This window comes from Artibeus jamaicensis, unplaced genomic scaffold, assembly GCF_021234435.1.
Source record: "Artibeus jamaicensis isolate MK-2021 breed Jamaican fruit bat unplaced genomic scaffold, CSHL_Jam_final scaffold_916, whole genome shotgun sequence".
In the NCBI taxonomy this organism is placed as follows: domain Eukaryota; kingdom Metazoa; phylum Chordata; class Mammalia; order Chiroptera; family Phyllostomidae; genus Artibeus; species Artibeus jamaicensis.
This window is the reverse complement of record NW_026522059.1, coordinates 27,029,263-27,048,789: the sequence shown is the minus strand read 5'-3', so window position 1 is coordinate 27,048,789 and position 19,527 is coordinate 27,029,263. Positions and strand designations below refer to the sequence as shown.

Here is a 19,527-nt window from a genome sequence, read left to right as displayed (position 1 = left end):
TTACTTGCTCCCAAAGGCAACAGAAGCTGGTGGTGTTCAGACCATTCTCAAAAGTGCATTTAAATTGCTAGGGATAGTCCTGGCTGTTGTGGCTCACTTGGATGGAGCATCATCCAGTAAACTGAAAGGTCACAGGTTCAATTCCCAGCCAGGGCATATGCCTATACTGCAGGTTTGGCCCTCAGTTGGGGTGCAAACGAGAGGCAGTCAACTGACTGTTTCTCACATCCATGTTTCTCTCTCTCCTTCTCAGTAAGAAGCATATCCTCAGGTGAAGATAAATTTTTCACAAGTATAATACCTTGCATAAGGTATACTAAGATGAAGTCATAATAATGAACTGTCTTAAGACCTTTCAAATACAAGACGTAAAATGGCTGTGGCTAGTGTGGCCCCGCTGGCTGGAGCATCCTCCAGTACACCCACAGGTCGTGGGAGTGACTCCCGCTGGGTGCGGTGTGTATGGGAGGCAACCCATCAAGGTTCCTCTTTCTCCCTCCCTTCCTCTCTCTAAAAGCAACAACAACAAAAAAGTCCTCAGGTGAGAGTAATAAAAAAAAACCCGTAACAGGAATCCTAACTTTTTGACATTTGATCAATATAAAAATCACACCAAAGACATCTTCTTCTGTACAGAGTAACTGCTGTTACTTCTACCATATAAACAAGGGCTGAAGCTAACAATCTCTCAACCTATCAAAACTTCAATAATATAGCCATACACTGGCATCATCTCAAAAAAAATGTTCAGATGGTTTAACAAATGCAGGTACACCTTCTTTAGGAACTCACGAGAAACTCTAAATACATAAAATACTTTAAAGGTACTATCTTATGCTCATCTTTTCCATTAAACCAAGACACTCTTGACAGTTAATTATGAGAACCTCATAAAAGAGGTTCCTATGCTAATTCCATCTTATCAACTATTTACACAAGCCAAGAGAAATAAAATAGCATAACATCACTGTGCACTGTTTAAGGAGTTTTTATTAAAGCAAGAATTTTATAATCCAAATTACGATTCCTTGCTCAGTTATCAATTCTGTTATTTAAAACAGAATTGACATTCTGAGCTATTCCACAGTAAAGAATTACAAAATTAAAGAAAGGAATGTTTTAAATTTTTGTACTTTGTTGAAAATCCTTTTCCCAGGGTCTATAAAACATTAATTTGTTTTTATATTTTACTATTTTTTTTTGTTTTTTTGTTGTTGTTTTTAAATCAGTCAGTAATCTAGGACTAGCGTGTTTGCTAGACCTGGCATTTGCTCGGTATATAAGGTCCAAAGTTTCCTTTCCTTTTTTTTTTTAATTTATTTTCTATTTTGCAATGTTTTTTTTCCATAATATTTAAGTTTTTCGATGTTTAGATATTTTTCTTCGGTGAAGCGCAAGTTTCATGGTCCCTGATCAATCTGTAAATGTGGGGGAAAAAAAGATTACAATCATCAAGCTTGCAGTGAGACCCAATCTTAATTATTTCAATCACTAAAAAGAGAGAATCATTCCCTAAATGATGGAGGTGCTAAGAATACCTACAATGGCTATCCTATCACAATACAGAGATGTATTTAAATGAACATGGTACACCTTAAATTTGCCTGTTGTGTATCAAACATACTTCAGTAAAAGCAAAGCCAACAAAATAAGTTAGATAAGAAGAGCAACACTAGCACTTGTCAGCAGCAAATCAGAGCAGTGGGCCAAACTCAGCCTGCAGCCTATTTCTGTGAAGTTGGACTAGAACTGAACCACACTCACTTTATTCACTGTGTGTGGTGGTTTGCACACTGTAATGGCGAGAGTTAATGCCAACGAAAACTAGGCCCACAGAGCTCAAAATACTTCCTATCTGGTTCTGGACAGAAATGCTTTGTCAATCTCTGGTCCTGGTTATACAGCTACATTACCCTGTTTCTTGGGAGTCATGAAGGGCACTAACAGCAGAGGTTCAAGATCAACTGTCACTGCTGCCACCCAAGAAAAGGTACTAGCCAGGAAAGCCCCCTGAGAGTACGTACACGAAGGGCCAACTCCTGTCAGAGGCTATTTAATGAAACTCCCCGTACAAAATGTTTAAATCATGCTTTAATTGTAAAAGTTTAAGTCAATACCAGGGTAACAGGTAAAATGTAATTCTTTTCTATTTCTACTTGCCCTTGAAAAATTAGCACTACATTTGAATTTAATAGTAAAATAGGTTTTTGCTGTTTCAAAATATGTGCAAACTGTTATAAAAGATTAAGGAGACAAGCTCACTTTAAACAGTTGGAACGCCGGCGGCGCTGTTCACTGCTTTCTGGGCGGCCTCCTTCGCTTGATGGGCTTGTAGTACAGCTACAGCTTCATCGACCTTTAAAGAAAAGGTGGCTCTGAAAAGGAGTAACTAGAAGACTACACACAACTGCGCATCAAAGGTGAAAGTAGAAAAAATCCTTTTTTAAAAAAATTTATAGTTTCTACTTTTTTTTTTTTTAAATGATAGTTTGGCCCGCGCTTAATCCACTGAGCTACACCAGCCAGGGAAGAAAGAATTCTTTAAAAAAAATTTACTTATTTTTATAGAGAGGGGAAGGAGAAAGAGGGGAAGAGAAAGATCAATGTTTGGTTGCTTCTCACACACCCCCTACTGGGGACCTGGCCGGCAACCCAGGCATGTGCCCTGACTGGGAATCGAACTAGCAACCCTTTAGTTCACAGGCCGTTGCTCAATCCACTGAGCTACACCAGCCAGGGATCAAAGTAGAAAGAATTCTTAATCCAAAAACCATTCTAACTGTATGTATCCCTATCTGTTAGGTTCAATTCCACCATTGTTCTAAGAATTATGAACCCTCTTTAACACTTATTCTCTCCCACCCAAAATTCTCCAGAGTTGAAAAACATTAGCAAATATCACTATCTTTTTTCCCAGTAAAGAAGGAGCAGTTAAGAGAGCCTGGATACTAGAATTAAACTGGATGTGAAACCAAGTTCTGCCACTTCCTAGCTTTGTGAACTTGGGCTAATTATTCAACCTCTCCATGCTTGTTTCCCCACTTATAAAACAGGCATAATACGTTATTGTTAGAACTTACAGTTAATACTTCCAAAGCTCTCAGAACTGTGCATGGCTTGCATAGGATGGGTCAAAAGTAGGTTTACAGTCGCTCATTTGGAAAATAATACAACAATTAATAAATAATACTACAAGAATAAACTGTTTTGTGTACTCACAACTGTAAACCTACTTTTGCCCCACCCTGTGTATAATACTTCAAAAGCCCTGAAATACACATAGTTAAGAGACTATTAGAAAAATAATAAATTTAGATTACTTTAGAACGGAGAGACTCCGGAGACTCAAGCATATGGAGAAGTTCTGAATTATCAATCTCCAACAACATGCCAGTGATTTTACCAGCAAGATTAGGGTGCATGGCTTGAATGAGAGGAAACAGCCGTTCACCTAAGGACAAACAAAAACATTAAAATCTCCTTCAATCAAAACAAAACACTAAAGCGCACCTACCATGTTAAAACAGGGATTAAGAACCTTTTGTATATAGCAAATATATGCTAATCCATGAATGACTACATCAATGTGTCTTTTATGGAAAAGCCATTAATAAAACAGACTAAGATCCACCCCAAGACAATTAATTCTTGGCAGTATCAGTTTATATTAACTTGTTCAAACTCCTTCCAAAATATGCGGTGGAAGTGCACAGCCAGTAGGGTGCAATACCCTATTACCCTATCCATCAAAAACAGCACACTGACAGCTGTTTGGGTTTTAGTGAGGCAGACCACCTGTGCCATCATTACCATACATGCCCACCCAGAGCAATCTCGCCACCATAGCGTCAGTATTAGGTGCAAAAGAGGTCTGGGTATCTTTCTATTTTCTAGTCTCAAGTGAGCAAAGGTACCTACCCAACATTTGCTTTTGCTCTTGAGGAGGGGCAGATGCCAACATGGAAGCAGTCAAAGGCTCCTGACCTTGTACATGAACAGCAGGCTAGACATAAAATAGGAAAATGCCAAAGTTTACAGTAGAGAAAGAAGTAATGGCAAGTACAAATGACAGTCATCACTGCAAAATCGGTGAAGTGATAAAGACTGCAATCTAGACAACGTGAAGCTCAGTGAATCAGAAATATGGCCTAAGAAATCTATTAACACTTATTTACTCAATAACCACACCGGATAATTCCCTTTAAAAACAAACAACCTAGAGTACTCTTTGGAACCAGTTTTCTGTTATGATCAATGACAGTTTTGGTCCCAGGGTGTCAAGAAAAGGGTAAGGCACATCCCACAAACTTGATTTTATTCTTTTTTTCTTAGAGCTGTGCCAAGCAAAGCTCTCAAACTACACAAATAAATTCGGAATAGCTGAATGTTGGCCTAATTCCTACAGTATAAGGCAGATGAGACGTTGTTACATGCTATCAATTAATGGGACAATTAAGTTCTCGATCGCTTAAAGCTCTCCTTTATCATATGATCGTCAATTTCTTTAATTGCAACCAAGGTTCTGTCGTGTTTATGAAGAAACCAGTCAGTCTGTACCTGCTGCATGGTAACTTGTGGCTGTGCATTAAGATGTTGTTGAGGATTGCGAACTCCCGCAGCGTATTTATACTGTGGAACGGTGCGGACAGCAGGAGTAGCTGCAGCAGCAGCAGCTGCAGGACGTGGACCCATTGTCTGTGTTGATGTGTTAGCTAAAAAACCGAAATAAAAACAAACACCCCACATATTTTTGTACATTTACTTTGCAACTTCAAAACGGAGATCCATTTTTACAGGCAGGGTTAAGACTCACCAACACGCTGCGTGGACATGACTCGTGGAACCTGTGAAGAAGTTGGTCTCATAGTACTAAATGGTGGTCTAGGAGCGGCTGGGCGGATAGCACCGGGCATATTTTGGAATGCTGCATTTAAAGATACAGACACACATTAACTTGGCAAAACTCAGTGAAATGTTCATGCTATTTTAGAGTTGAGGCTTGCACAAAAGGCAAAAAGTGAACAAATATAAACATGATTTGAAAAAAAGCTTAAGTCTCACTCACACCTGCAGTTAGTTTCTCCAGACTTAATAGATCAGAACAGCAGTAAACAAACATTCTTGTAAGTACTTATTAACAACTGAACATGACACATGAACCCCATCCCAAGTGCTCCTGCAACACGGCGCTGTTCTACACAGGCTGGAACGGAACTGCCAGGACTCTGATCCTCATACATGGGACAGTCTTTCAAAACTACTGCCTAACCAAGCATGAAATATAAGAACTGGATCCGAACAAAAATAAAACAAAAAGGAAAAATCAGACCAAACCCCACCCCCCACAAAAAAAAAACTCAAGAAATATACCCACACACACACACATACATAAAAGTTACATAAGAGAGAATTATATATATGAGAATTAAAAAGAAAGTTGGATCCATTCTCAAACTTATAAAGAATCATCAGAGTAGCATAGAAATCGCTCTCAATAAAGACAGGAACACAGTATTTCTCAAATCTTTTTTAAAGCTAGGATTCCTAGAACGAATACTAGTAACCATAAATTAAGAAAAACAAGTTAACATACAATTGAACTATAACAGCTAATTGGTCTCGTGTATTCTAGAATCATGTATATTTTTATCCCAAATAACCCATCCCCTTAAGAAAAAAAATGAAAGGCTTACGATGAGGTCTGGCACCCTGAGCAGTCCAGCGAGGACTTGGTCTTAGTTGAGCAATTTGGCTAGGAGGGTAGTATGCAGCACGGTTCTGAGTCTGCAGAAAACGAGTAAATGTGTCAGTGAAAGAGAAAAGCAAATAATGCAACTAGCTACACGCTTTCAAAGCATTTAGCAAGTTCTCACACTCTAAGAATTTTAAAATTTTCAATCACTCCCATATATTATCACCTTTGGCTCAAAAAAAACAGGACCAGATGCAAAACTCTACCTGTGGGATAGCTGCCATGAAGTAACCTGAAGGAGGTGCTGGCTGGTAGGGGTTGATCACGGGGTTCGGCACAGCTCTCACACTTGCCATTCTCTGCATGTACTGGTTAGTGAGGTGAGCCTGGCGTTCTTCTTTGCGCTGAGCTAAAGCTACATACAATGGCTTGGTAGCCACGATTCTACCATTCATCTCTGTAACTGCTTTAGTGGCTTCTTCGGGGGAGGAGAAACATACAAAACCAAACCCTTTGCTGCGACCACCTTCCATCATAACCTATTGGAAAAAAACATTAAACAAGGTTTATGCAATGGTAGAAAAGGGCACAAACGGGAAGTATTATAACCACTGACTCAAAATAAATAAACCTGTTAATACTTTCACCATTTTTCCCACAATTTTTCCTTAATATCCAAATATTAATGGCAAGCTACACATACCCATTATCCTAGCCAAAGGAGGAAGTGAAGGGGTAGAGGTACAATAGCAACTTCTTAAGATATTCAGTTAAAATACTGTTAAGATTTTCATTAAGTTCTAAATATCCAGTACAGTCAAGGCCTACCTAAATTTAACCCTTAGCCCCACTGGAAATATCCATAATTAAAATCGGACTCTTCTAATTCAAGTTAACAAATGCTTCACCACTCTTTAGAGAGGAGGTGGGGAGGGGAGGGACAGAGACTGAATCTTATAAAACTCATACAGAAATAAAACAGACTCCAATCATCTCACTTATATGTGGGGGGAAAAGGACAAAAGAAAAAATAGAAACACCCTCCCCCCATCCCAAGTTCATGGATACAGAAAACATGTATCCATGTATGATGGAGGGTAGTAGGTGCCAGTTAGGGTGAAAAAACTGGTTAAAGGATTAACGAACGGTACAAATCCATAGCTACAAAATGAACCACGGAACAGTACAACACAAGACCTATAGTTAATAATAATGTATATTTGAAGGGTGCTAGATCTTTAAAAAGTCTTTTCATCACAACCTACACAAATACTGAGCAGCTCTGTTGTAATCTGAAACTAACTTTATAAGTCAATTACATCTAAATTTTTACAAAAGATTTTCCTTATTTATTTTAGAGAGAAGGGAAGGAAGAGAGGGAGAGAAACAATGTGCAAGAGATACACAGATCAGTTGCCTCTCACACACCCCCACCCGAGGACCTGGCCCACAACCCAGGCATGTGCCCTGACTGGGAATCGAACCACTGATCTCTTGGTTCACGGGCTGGCACTTAATCCACTGAACCACACCAGCCAGGGCTCAATTAATATCTAAATTTTAAAAAGAGTCCAGAAACATACGCACGCAACTATGGGAATTTAGAAAGTTAAAGTTAACATTTTAAAAATAGTGGGGAAAAGCTGGACTTTGAACTATTTAGTACACGGCACACTGGGATAACTGGAAAGATTTAAGTTAGACCTCTCATTCACATCACATTACAAAATGAGATCACCAGACAGATTCTCAACCGGAACATAAAATGCACACACACAGGAACACTCTGAGGTGACACAAGATCCTGACGTCCAAGACTGGAAGAAAACATTTGCAACACAAAGGGCTGACATAAAACTGTCCCAACTTAATCAAAGATGACCAACGCAATACAATAACATGCAAAGAAAGGCAAAAACAGTGAACACATGAGAAACGGGCCACCATTTTCTACTGAACTGGTGAGACTAGTAGAAATCTGTTTACCCACAAACCGGCAGCTTCAACCCTGTAACTTCAGAAACATGGGCACGTGTGCAGGTAACTACAGAACACGTACGGTACCACCTGTTTTCTAAACCAGATATAAACTGTCTGGACAAGCACGACACCTGAACTCCCTCTCTGAGACCGTGAATGAGGAACACAGGGGTTGCCCTTTCCCTTTCTCCCTTCTGCCTCGAAAAATGTGTTTTCTTAGCAAGCATTATTTCCTCCTCCTCTAAAATAAAGTCTTGCCAAATCTTTCACCTCCTTTATATTATAATCTACAAAGGACTTTTAAAAAAGGGTTCAATAAAGACTCTCCTTTGTGAAACATGTATGCATCACCATACATTCAAAAAAAACGGAAAAATGCACAATATTCACCTCAAACAACTCTCAGGGAATGATACTGAGGATAAAGACACTCAAGAATAAATTCTATTATACTCCAGGTACCCTTACAAAAGCACAGGTTGAAACATAAGGCTAACACATATTACTTGCTCCCCCGGTCAAGGGCATTGCCAGGAGAAGCTGAGTAGAAAGATGAGCCACAGGTCATTCCAGAGCACTGAGTTTTAATTTTTCCTATACTCTTTTGAGAATATAACTAAAGTTTTAGGCACTTCTCCCACCCCTTTCACAGCCCTGCTGCAAATACACATGCATGAAATTACAGACAGAGGAATTCTTAGACCTTTAACACCATAAAAACCACCTAGGAAAGAGGTACTTCAACCAAAATTCCAGAAATTAGAATGAAATCCTACTGCTATATTTCTCACTTTCTGATTTCAAGTAAAAAGAATAAGTGAACATAAATTAGCCCAGTAGTTAACTAGTTCACTAATAAACTGCCTACTTTAACCAGTAAAATTATGGGTTTAATAGTGTACAATGGTGCATGTCACTAAGGATCGATTGATTAGTTACAATCCTCTACTGCAACCTTCCTCAGGAGAGAACTCAGGATTCTCCCTCTGCAAAAATAAACCATGGGGCTACATATCCGGTTCCAATTTCAATGTTTTTGAAGTGATGAAGCAAAACTTTGATTTCCAGAAAAAGAATTTTGGCCGGGGGGGGGCGCGCGGCCCTATGTGACTTTTTTTTTTTTTTTACAAATTAAGAAACACTTATTAATGTGAAATTTAAAATATCTATATCCATAGATTTTTCCAGAGTCTTAAAACAAACAAACCATCACATGCTTACCTTTGCACTAGTGATTGTACCAAATGGAGAAAACTCTTTCCGGAGACGTTCATCATCAATGCCATCATCAAGGTTTTTCACATAAAGGTTAACACCCTAAAAACACAACAACAAAACACTGTACGAAACAGGAGGAAACATGGCGGTACTTCAGCCCTTGTTCTTCTCCTTCCCCCTCTAACCCCCCAGATACCTGGCAGTAAATGAAATGAACATAAAAAATAGGTTTCCTCATCCCTGTCTTATTTTGCTTGTTCAATTAAAAATGAACCTGGTATCTGGTGATCCTATCTTGCTTCATCTGTTCAAATTTGCGCTTAAGTTCCGTCTGCCGTTCCACTTTTTTCTGAGCTCGGCCAACATAAATTTGTTTTCCGTTAAGCTCCTTTCCATTCATCTCATCCACAGCCTTATAAAAACCACAAAAATTTTAATTACTAACTTGAAATATGGAAGTTTGTTTCTTTAACAATAAAGAAAATATATTAGGTTATATGAAAGCTAAAGATAAGAACCATCACAAAAACTAAACCTTGATGTTTTGGAAATATAAAAGTTCCCAATTTATACCCTCAAAATATATAAAATGCACAATATATATAAAGATAAACATGTAAAATAGCCACTGGTATGCATGCAAATTTCAACATAAGAACAAACCAGTTTTATACTCTCCCTTTGCTAGAAAATATGGAAAACCCCCAGTGACTTTAATTAGTACACTAAAGTCTTACTTTCTGTGCATCTTCATGCCTTTCGAAGCTTACAAATCCAAAACCTTTGGATTTTCCATTTTCATCGGTCATTACTTTCACACTCAAGGCAGGCCCTGAAAAAGTTTTTTTAATGACTCAAAGACATGCCACACAACATTTAGTTTATACATTTCCAATTTCAACACTCAAAAACAAAGCCCTGCAGGGGCACTAAATATTCTCTTCAAAGACCCTTTACTTCTTCTACTAAGAAACTAAGTGAATACTCCATTCCCCGAAACATTCCTACTTCCATTTATGGAGGTATGTTTTCGATAACTGTAAAAAATGAAGTTTTATTCTATTAGTAGAAAACAGATGCGTATCAATTTTTTTACCCAACATTTGTTTGGTTTTTTTTTTTTTGGGGATGTCAGACTTAACAAATAATTCCTTACGCCCTGGCCCACTCAATTTCAACAGATAGGGAAGGAATGCAGGGTCTGCTGTTTGGGAAGACAGAGAATCACTTGGAGGCGGCGACATGTTTCTGAACTCACATGCCTCCCTCCACCCCCCTCAGGTGAAAAGACCCTTAACTGAGGCGGGTAGTATCTCAGATAGGTGGGGCAAAAAGACAAACAAACAAGCAAACAAACCACATTTGATGAATAAAGACTTTACAAGATATACTGGCACAGGTAGGTTGTTACTTTTGATGTGCCTCGATCCTAAGTCTGTAATTCCCATCTCTGCTATGCAAAACCACAAAGAATGTAACTGACAAGTTTACATCTTGGTGGTCAACTTGACATCATTCATCTGGGATACTAAATGGTTAACAATACCACACCCTACTCTAGAAATAGCTTCTAATTAAAAAGAGATGAAATATACAAAAGCCAATCACAAAAGAAAATTTGAATAAGACACAAGACACAAAGTCACATTTTCCTAATCTTAATTCATCTTTGTGCAAAATAACTTTTTTGCTTAAAGGAGAGGAGAGGTTCAACGTGGCATGTTAGCTTGGCAATAAGAAATTAGAGTTACTAATTATTATTTGAACTGCTTAAAAAAAAAAAGTCATCAAAATTCAACACAAGGGAAAAAAGGGTACGGGGCAAACAAATCATTTAGTACACTTTAAGTTCCAGGAATGTCCAACCTTTTGGCGTCCTCTGGGCTACATTAGAATATTTAATGTGTCTTGGGCCACACATTAAATATACAAACACTAATGAAAACAAGAAAAAAAAAGGTTTTAAAATAAGTTTGATTTTGTTGTGCCACTTTCATCCTGGGCCACATCCAGCCCGCAGGCTGGACACCCCTAGAAGGCTGGTTACACTTCACTAATTTGAAGTTTAATCAAGTTATTTTCCAATACAAGGTAAGAGTCATGAAGACATCATGGATTCAGAAGACTGCCTCACGGAGATATCCTTGGAAAATCTGGGCTTTGCCTTTAAAAGTCAGTTTACAATCCTCAGATGTGATGCCACTGATGAGATGGACCACCGCCTAAAGCCCGCCAGCCAGCGTCCCTGTCCCATAACTAAAGACTGCAGTCTGACCAGGCTGGCGAGTCACACGCACCCCTTTGATGAGAGGGACCTGTGCACGAATACGTCCATCACAATTTAAGACAGCAAAGCCTTTTAAATCTGGTCCAATTACAGTCACACCTTGCTGTGCTAATACAATGCTATTATTTAATCTTTAAATGGGATAGATTTCTATTTATATATCACTTTGCACTATAATCGACTATCAGTAGTTTAGTCGATTATATGCAGTTTAGTCACATAACTGCAAATATTTTAAGTACCATGTAAGTCTCATTTCATTTAGTTTTAGTGTAAGCAGCCAAAACAAATATTGAGCAATTACTCAGAACTTTGAGTGTAAAAATTTAATTCAGACACATTACCAAACTTGCCAAAGAGATCCTTAAGGCGCTCATCATCCATGTCTTCTCCAAAATTCTTGATGTAAACGTTGGTGAACTCTTTTGCCCTGGCTCCAAGTTCTGCTTCTCGTTCTTTACGAGACTTAAATCGTCCAACAAATCTAATAAAATATGTAAGGACTATAAAATTAGGTTCTATTTTATGAAGTTCATATTAGTTAAGCCTGATGAATTTGTAAATGCCATAGATAATTCAGAATCTGTACTAAATAGCACACTATAAAATGGAAGCAGAGCCTCAAGAAATAAAAACATAAAACATAAAAAAACTTTGTAAGTACAATCACAAAAGAATATTTTTATTTGACTTTTGAGAGAGAGAGAAAGAAACACTGATTTGTTGTTTCACTTACTTATGTAATTCATTGGTTGATTCTCTCATGTGCCCTGACTGGGGATTGAACCCACAACCTTGGCATTTGGAGACAACACTTTCACCAGTGAAAAACATAACTGGGCAAAAAACCATTTTTCTTAATACACACTTCTCTCTTCTGCCCAGCTAAGCCAGGGTTTTTAAAGAGATCATACCTTTACTACAGATGAGTGGGACACCAATGAAAAGACGTAAAGCTTTCACACTTCTATTTCAAAGTGGCTCTCGCACTTTGTTTGCAATCTCCTAAGTTAAAATCTAACTTAATTCTGCAGTCTTAACACAATAACCTGGCATAATTTTCTTTGCAAAATTACCAAGACAGTGCTTAAAAATTTAGTGTTCCCAATATAATAGTACACGTCACTGAAGAATATTTATATGTAAAAGTAAAAAAAAAAAATCTGTAAGTCATGATTCATTTTTAATGTAATGTCTGTTTTCTGTGTTTAAAAACATTAAAGGAGATACCTATGTTTTATTTCCTTATATCACCCCCCACCCACCCATATGGTGGTACTTCTTCTCCATGTTATAAATGTTCTCAATGGGAGCATATTATTCTATTATGGCCATCATTATTTACAAAACCTTTCTGGCCTTAAGACAGAGTTGCAGAATTCAGTGGTTCAACAGTGTATAAATGATTTTAAATTTATAGTCAAACTATTTTCCAAAATGATAGTATCATTTTATATTCAAAACAGCAATAAATCAAGTCTTTATTTAATACAGACCAACACAAACTATGTTTTCATCTGCCAGTGCTAATGGTGGTGAAGATTTTTCATATAAATATGTCTTCTAAGCCCTGGCTGGTGTGGCTCAGTGGACTGAGTACTGGCCTGCGAACCAAAAGGTCACAGGTTAGATTCCCAGTCACAGCACCTGGCTGGGCTGTGGGCCAGTTCCCCAGTTGGGGCCACGAGAAGCAACCGACTGATGCATCTCCTGCATGTCAATGCTTCTCTCCCTCTCTCTAAAAATAATGGGAAAAAAAAGAGGATGTACTCTGAGCCTTTGTGAACGTTCATATTAAGGAGTTGCTGGTTTTCTTAGACCTGGGCACTTCACATATTACGAAGTCTTCCCTTCACTGTAATTGACACAGAATGCCAACAGCTAACGTGTACATGACTCCTCCATGCAGACTGACAATGCCACTTTGATGTGCTGATTTAAGAGAACCACGCCTTTAGAGTGACGTAGTTGACTTATAACCAAATCCAATTTGTATACCACCATTACACAGCAACATGAACCTCACAGCTCATTTCAGTATGACCTCACAGCTGAAACCTGCCAGACCCACTGGCACTGAGGGTGAGACATTTGATTTGTCGTTTGTTTGGGCTCATAAAATCTGTATTGTTACAACCTGTAAAAGAAATAATCTTATACATGATTTATCAATGTCATTATTTTAAGTTTGCAACTTTTAAGAACAAGTTTATTTCAAAAAGTTTAATCACAAAGACTTCTGGTTTAATTCAACTTTTTATTTAAGGGGATGAAAGAGTTTGAAAAGGTTGGAAAAAACAACAACTTTAAAGTCCACCAATAACTGCAGCAGTATAACCAAGTAAAGAGCCACGCTGGGCTCAGAACTTAAACGACTGGGTTTGTATCCTAGCCTAACTGGGTTTGTATCATGCCAGCTTTTAATTATAGGTAAGTTAGTTTAGCCTCAGTCTCCTCAAATATAAAGTGGGCTAATTGCTACTTCTGGAACTATGATCAAGTTTCTGTTTGAATTCCTATTCAACTCTGCACTTATTTTGAAATAGCTTTATATCCTAGTATACCCATTTTTTTGTTTTTGGTTTGAATGTTGATTATTTCATCAATTCACTTTATTTTTATGTTACACTGAATAGAGAAAAGACTATCATAAAATCTCTCCCAAGATGTGGTTTGTTAATTTTCATTCTAACTATATCTCTTTTATTTTTAATACTTGCCCCAGGATATTCCTTTTTTTCTTTTTTAATTGACTTTATTTAGAGCAAAAGGAAGAGCAAGAGAGAGATGAGAGAAACATTGCTATGAGAAAGGATGACCTCCATCTGTTGCTTTGGTACAGGTACCCTGACTGGGAACTGAATTCATAACCTTTTAGTGTGAGGGGTTGCACCCAACCCCAGGTAGCCAGGGGGTTACCTAACTGTATCTCTTTAAGAGCACAAATACATTAACTTCTAAAATTAATTTGTTGATACAGCTATTAAAAAGAGACTTGAAGTATGATTAAATATTTATACTTACACTTTGCGATCATTTAGAAGCATCCCATTCATTTTTTCAATAGCTCTTTCAGCTGCTTCCTGTGTTTCAAAATGTACAAATCCATAACCCTTGGAGCCATTTTCATCACAAACCACCTAGGGAAAAATGTGCACCAATTTTTCATTACTTACTATTAATTGCTAACCAATGCTCAGAGGACAAGGGGTGGCTTAGTGGAGCTGACACACCAGCACATATTCATATTTGAAAATTCAGGTGTAACTTTTGACTCCCCAAATACTTAAGCTGTCCCTCAGTATCCTTGGGGGGTTGGTTCCAGGACCACCCCATGGATACCAAAATCTGTGGATATTCAAGTCCCCCATATAAGAGGGTGTAGAACAATGCATAGTCAGCCTTCTGCACCCAGTTTCTCAACCACAGGAAAAAAAAAAATCTACATTAAGTGAACCCACAGAGTTCAAATGCGTGTTAAGGGTCAACTGTAACTTGTCAGTAATAGACAGTATGGTTACCATTTTAAGGAATAAACTACAAGTGGCTAAAACACTGTGAATGTTTCCCTGTCACATTTTTGCTTACCTTACATGAAAGGATGTTACCAAAAGCAGAAAATGTATCATACAGTGCTTTATTATCAATAGATTTGTCCAAATTTTTAATGAATATGTTGCCCACTCCACTTTTGCGAAGTGATGGATCACGCTGAGACCACATGATGCGTACTGGCTTGCCCTTTATAACATCAAAATTCATGGTGTCCAAAGCACGCTCCGCTGCAGGAAGAACAATTTTCATAGTGACTTATTATTTCACAACTTTTATGGGCCACTTGAAATTTTACAAACTATTGTGTGTGGGAGGAGTGGTTGGGCCCACGGTCTATTTCTTCTAATTTCAAGATGGCTAGACCTTACCTCACACTAGCTGAGATTTAAATGGTGTGACACATAAAGAGAATAGGAGAAACCTCAAATTTCCCACTGGTAAAAGGATGACATCACTAATAGTATATTTCAAAAACAATTTCTTCATTTAATTTCCATTATGTTTATAAAAGCACCCTTTTGCTCCTAGTCAATGTTAAGCATGATTCCCTTTCACATAAAATCTGCTTAATGAGCAATATAAAAAAGACATTAGGCAATTGAAGAGTATCCACAGAATAAGAGTAGTCTGTGAATTTATAAGCATTTTAACTTCTTCCTCATTATTCGCCAAAATTGGTCTTTTCATTGGCAGCTTAACACTGCCAATATTACACAAAAATTAGTCAATTTTCTTTAAAAAATATTTTGGGGGGATTTCAGTGATTCATGGACACAACTTCCTATTACCATATAATCAAAAACAGGGAAGGCTGTATCTATTAGGACCCAGATTTGAATCAGGCCTTCAAAAACTAACATGAAGTTGGGCATACTTAGCCCTGTTAACTCATAATTTCTGAACTACCAGGTCTACAATATTCATAATTCACTATTAATGCTTCCTTGACCTATAAAGCAATTTTAACTTAAATCACTTTTGTACTTAACAACTGATAAATTAATCAGTTATTTCTGGATAAAACTAAAAATTTCAAAATCGACCAGTGATTCCAAGATATATGAAGAATTATGTGCACTTATATCATTAAGTAAAGATTTATTAAAGAAGTTGAGACTCTAAATTAAAGAAAAAATCCTTAATTAAAAAAGACCAGTCCCTTAAGGGGAGAAAAACACAGTTCATTTTAAGTTCTACAGTATCTACACCAATTTTCACAAATTCCATGCCAATGTAACTGTAAAATTATTGGAGGACAAATTTTCTGGCCATTTCTTTTTATAAATGAAAGCCTCATTTTCTAGAAGGTAATGCCAATCTGACGTCAGCTCATTATCAACTGACCACACCTACTCAGCTCTCTAGTTTTTTAGCTGACTTTGCTTGAGCCTCTTTTGAATGAGTCACCTCTTCCTGTTAAATTGAAAACTAGTCACTTTCAGAAGCTATTCTACAGGTCCATCCATGCAGCAATACAAAAAAGAAAGCACTGAAAAAAAACTATTTGGAAGGACAGTGATTTGTACCTATAGAAACCAAATAAATGGAAGATGAAACATGCTGTATGCTTTTGAGGCGTCGTAGCACTACTACGGTGGTACAGACTGATAATACTATAACTGTGGTAAGCCAAAATTCGAGTTCTCAAATCACAAGAAATTAAAAAACTTGTTTGTTCGGATTTAAAATGGTTAAGCTTAAAAAAGTAAAATCCACTTTTCATAAGTTACCATTTTCTGGTCTCTAGGATTTGTTAAGGTTTTTCTATCAACTCTTTAGATTGTGATTACCTGATCCAAAGTTAAGTTCCCTACTATGACTTCCTCTTCTATTCAGTGATCAATCTTACCCAAAGTTGGGGAGAACGGCTATGGGATGACATTTGGAGCTACTGCTTACAGAGCAAAAAAGGCAAGAAACCTGCAGTGCAGTTTTACAACTTCTGGCTGTCACTCCACAGCCTGCATACCCCAAAATCTCAATATTCATTTTACCCCGAGAAAAGCTGATCTTTAAAGTAACCTGAGTTCTACTAAATGAATTTACTAAAATAAAGGTTTTAATTCCACCCTTAAAGCCTTTTCTACAAAAACAAATCCCTTATATATTTGGGAACACTTGATGTATATTTAAGTAGCCTGGGGGAAAATGCAAAACTGGGCCATAAAATCAAGTGAAGCTGACCTGCAATTCAATTGATTCAGACATAAAGAAAAAACCCTGGCAACAAGCATCAAGTCACACATCTTATCTACCAAATTTTGTTTTTGTGAACGGTTTAACGTCAAAATAAAAATACACGGTTAGCAATATATTTCCCCATTTGATTCAAGCTAATTCGAAACGTTATTCAGTACTCAATTACTCAAATCAGTCCCCAAGTTTTATGGATAGTCTGGACCACTTTTAAAAAGAAATCAAGAAACCTGAACTACTCCAATGCCACATCATAATGATCCAGTCCACACTGCGTCCACACTAACATTTTACATCCATGTTTTTAAGTAAAACCCCCTCAAAATGATAAAAACTATTTAGAAAAAGGAAAAATAAATTCTGAACAAATTATCAGTACTATGAAACTACACTAAGAAAATGATTAGAATGACCCAAATTGCCTGAGAAAACGATGGCCTTTAAGGGGTCACCCTCCGCATGCCCTCCTACTACCTTGATTTAACTAGAGGAAAACCCCAAAAGCACTGCTCATTCGTAATTTACATTTCTAGAGAGCCATCAATCCCCGGTAAGTTATTATGAATGGAATCAGAAACTTAGGACCTCCACTACGTCACCACGTTAACTTTATTCTAAAGCCCTGTGGCTTTCCCAGGACATTGGGCCAGTAGCACAAACAGGCCTCGGGCCTGTGAGGTTACAGGGTTCAACACGTGGTATTTTTCGAGCACCGACCGACAGCACTTCCTCCCGGTGCCGGGGCGCAGGCAATTGAGCCAGGTGGTAGGAGCGCCTCTACCTATTACCGTAAAAGGTGGTTCGGCACTCGACCCCAGAATCCCGCGTCTACCTACGGAAGCGCCGTGGAAGAATCCAACCGCACCAACCCTTCCAGCGCGTCATCACCCTAAAGTTTGAAAACGGCTGAGGCCGAGAAAATGGTTGCAAAGAAGGAAGTGGCCAGGCGTGGAAGTGGCGTGCGGCTGCCTGCTGCCGTGTTCCCGCGGGTATGGGGAATGGGGTCTGGGCGCCCGAGCCTCTCCCGGACCGCCCTCCGGAGCGGGGTTAAGTGTGACACGCCGTCCCGCCGCCCCCCAGCCCCCCAGCCCGGGCCCGCCGGCCTAGCCCGGCAACCTGCCGCCGCCTGAGCCTCATGGTCACCCGCCCGCCCGCCCGCCGGGCCCGACTCTCACCGTCTGCCGGCTGCTGGAAGTTCACATACGCGTAGCCCAAGGAGCGGCGGGTGATCATGTCCCTGCAGACCCGGATGGAAAGGATGGGCCCGGCCGGGCTGAACTTCTCGTAGAGCATCGCCTCAGTCACGTCGGGGTGTAGGTCCCCCACGTAGAGCGAGGCCATAGGGTAGCTGGGGGCGCTGGGGTTCATCTCGGCACGGCTGCCCACAGGGCCACAGGCCGCGACCTTTCCGTAAGAGAGCTAGTGCTGGGGCCGGGGGCCGGAGCCGGGGGGAGGGGAGCGGGGGCAAGCGCAGAGGGACAAAAATCAACCGGAATCGAAAACTACTCAACAGCCGCAGAACGAGGTCGATCCGCTGCCGCTGGCCACTGGCTGCCGGCTGCGGCTGGGGAGCGAGGGTGGCGGTGTCGGTCCGGGCAGCGAGAAGGCCTCGGTCTCTTGGTTCCTTCTTGGAGCTGCTGCGGGGCCGCGGGCGGGTCGGTCTCGGCTGCTTCACCGGGTTATTTTATAAAAAGGAAGAAAAAAATAAAAGTCTCCGGCGGGGGAGACGCGGATTTTTTGTAAATTTTTTTTGGTTTTTTTAAAGATTTTTTTAGATTTTTTTTGGGTTTTTTTAATAATAAATGTGTGTTCCGAGCCCGGAGCACACACTCCGCACTCTCAGCACTAACCGCCGGGGAGAAGGGGAAGCACCGCCTCCTGCACCCTCTATTTATATCACACGCGGCACTCGCCCCGCCCCAGCGCGTCTGACGCTCCGACCCTACGTGAGCGTCAGCGCCGGAGGAGGAGAAAAGAGGGTGAGAGGGAGGAGGGAAAAGAAAACGGGAGGAATAACAAGCACAGAGGAAGGGAGAGGTGGCGACCGCGGCGGCCGCTGCGGACAGGGGGTGGGGTTGAACGGGAGGGATGGGGGTTCTGCGCACGCGCCGCAGCAGGGGGCGGGGCCCGCGATGCGGGGGGGGGGCGTCGGGGAGGGGACGGTCTACACGCCAATGGCTCTCAGAGTAGTCGGGTGGGACGGCCCCTCCTTTCCTACACCCCGCCCCGACTTCCACCCGGGAGAAGCGTTAACCCGTCAACACTGCGGTAGGCGGTGCGCAAGGCTTCCGGGTTCCTCGGCCGTAACCACCCTACACGTGCACGGTAGCTCGGGCCCCCTCCCGCCGCAGCCAGCCCGACTTCGCTGGCCCCCGCCCCTGAGGAACGCTGGGCCTGAGTGGGGTGGCGTGATCCCATCCAGGCCCAGTATCCGAAACGTGCGTGAAAGGAGCCAAGGCTGGCTTTCCCCTTCTCCTACCCGGACCGTACTACGAATCCCAGCGGGCAGCACCGCCCCGCGCGTCGGCCGCAGGAGCGGTGCCTGCTGGGAACTGGAGTCCCCAACGGCCGCGGCGCCCGCTGACCCTAACTGGTCGCG

At 40.3% G+C, this 19,527-nt stretch overlaps 1 protein-coding gene across 2 annotated transcripts; it reads right to left on the bottom strand.

The window, feature by feature from the left end:
• Positions 1–1,249: 1,249 nt before the first annotated feature.
• Positions 1,250–18,801, bottom strand: PABPC1 (poly(A) binding protein cytoplasmic 1). 2 transcript variants are annotated; one of them, XM_037133360.2, is made up of 15 exons: positions 18,104–18,801; positions 14,766–14,959; positions 14,202–14,317; positions 11,522–11,661; positions 9,628–9,722; positions 9,165–9,302; positions 8,894–8,989; positions 5,959–6,231; positions 5,694–5,784; positions 4,814–4,924; positions 4,558–4,712; positions 3,919–4,003; positions 3,321–3,451; positions 2,263–2,356; positions 1,250–1,418 (listed from the first exon to the last, which is right to left on the bottom strand). In XM_037133360.2, exons 1-14 carry the CDS (start codon positions 18,294–18,296, stop codon positions 2,264–2,266), a joined length of 1,911 nt encoding a protein of 636 aa, XP_036989255.1. In that variant the 5' UTR covers positions 18,297–18,801; the 3' UTR covers positions 1,250–1,418; position 2,263. The 2 variants fall into 2 exon arrangements, with proteins under 2 accessions (XP_036989255.1, XP_036989257.1); XM_037133362.2 differs by having other exon boundaries at positions 11,531–11,661.
• Between the last annotated feature and the right edge of the window lie 726 nt (positions 18,802–19,527).

Excerpts from the sequence above, each read along its gene's own strand:
- PABPC1 (XM_037133360.2), bottom strand. The coding sequence starts at position 18,296 with ATGAACCCCAGCGCCCCCAGCTACCCTATGGCCTCGCTCTACGTGGGG. Across the intron at positions 6,232-8,893 it reads GTACAATCACTAGTGCAAAG|GTTATGATGGAAGGTGGTCG; the intron begins GTAAGCATGTGA and ends TTTTTCCAATAG. Across the intron at positions 5,785-5,958 it reads TCATGGCAGCTATCCCACAG|ACTCAGAACCGTGCTGCATA; the intron begins GTAGAGTTTTGC and ends CGTTTTCTGCAG.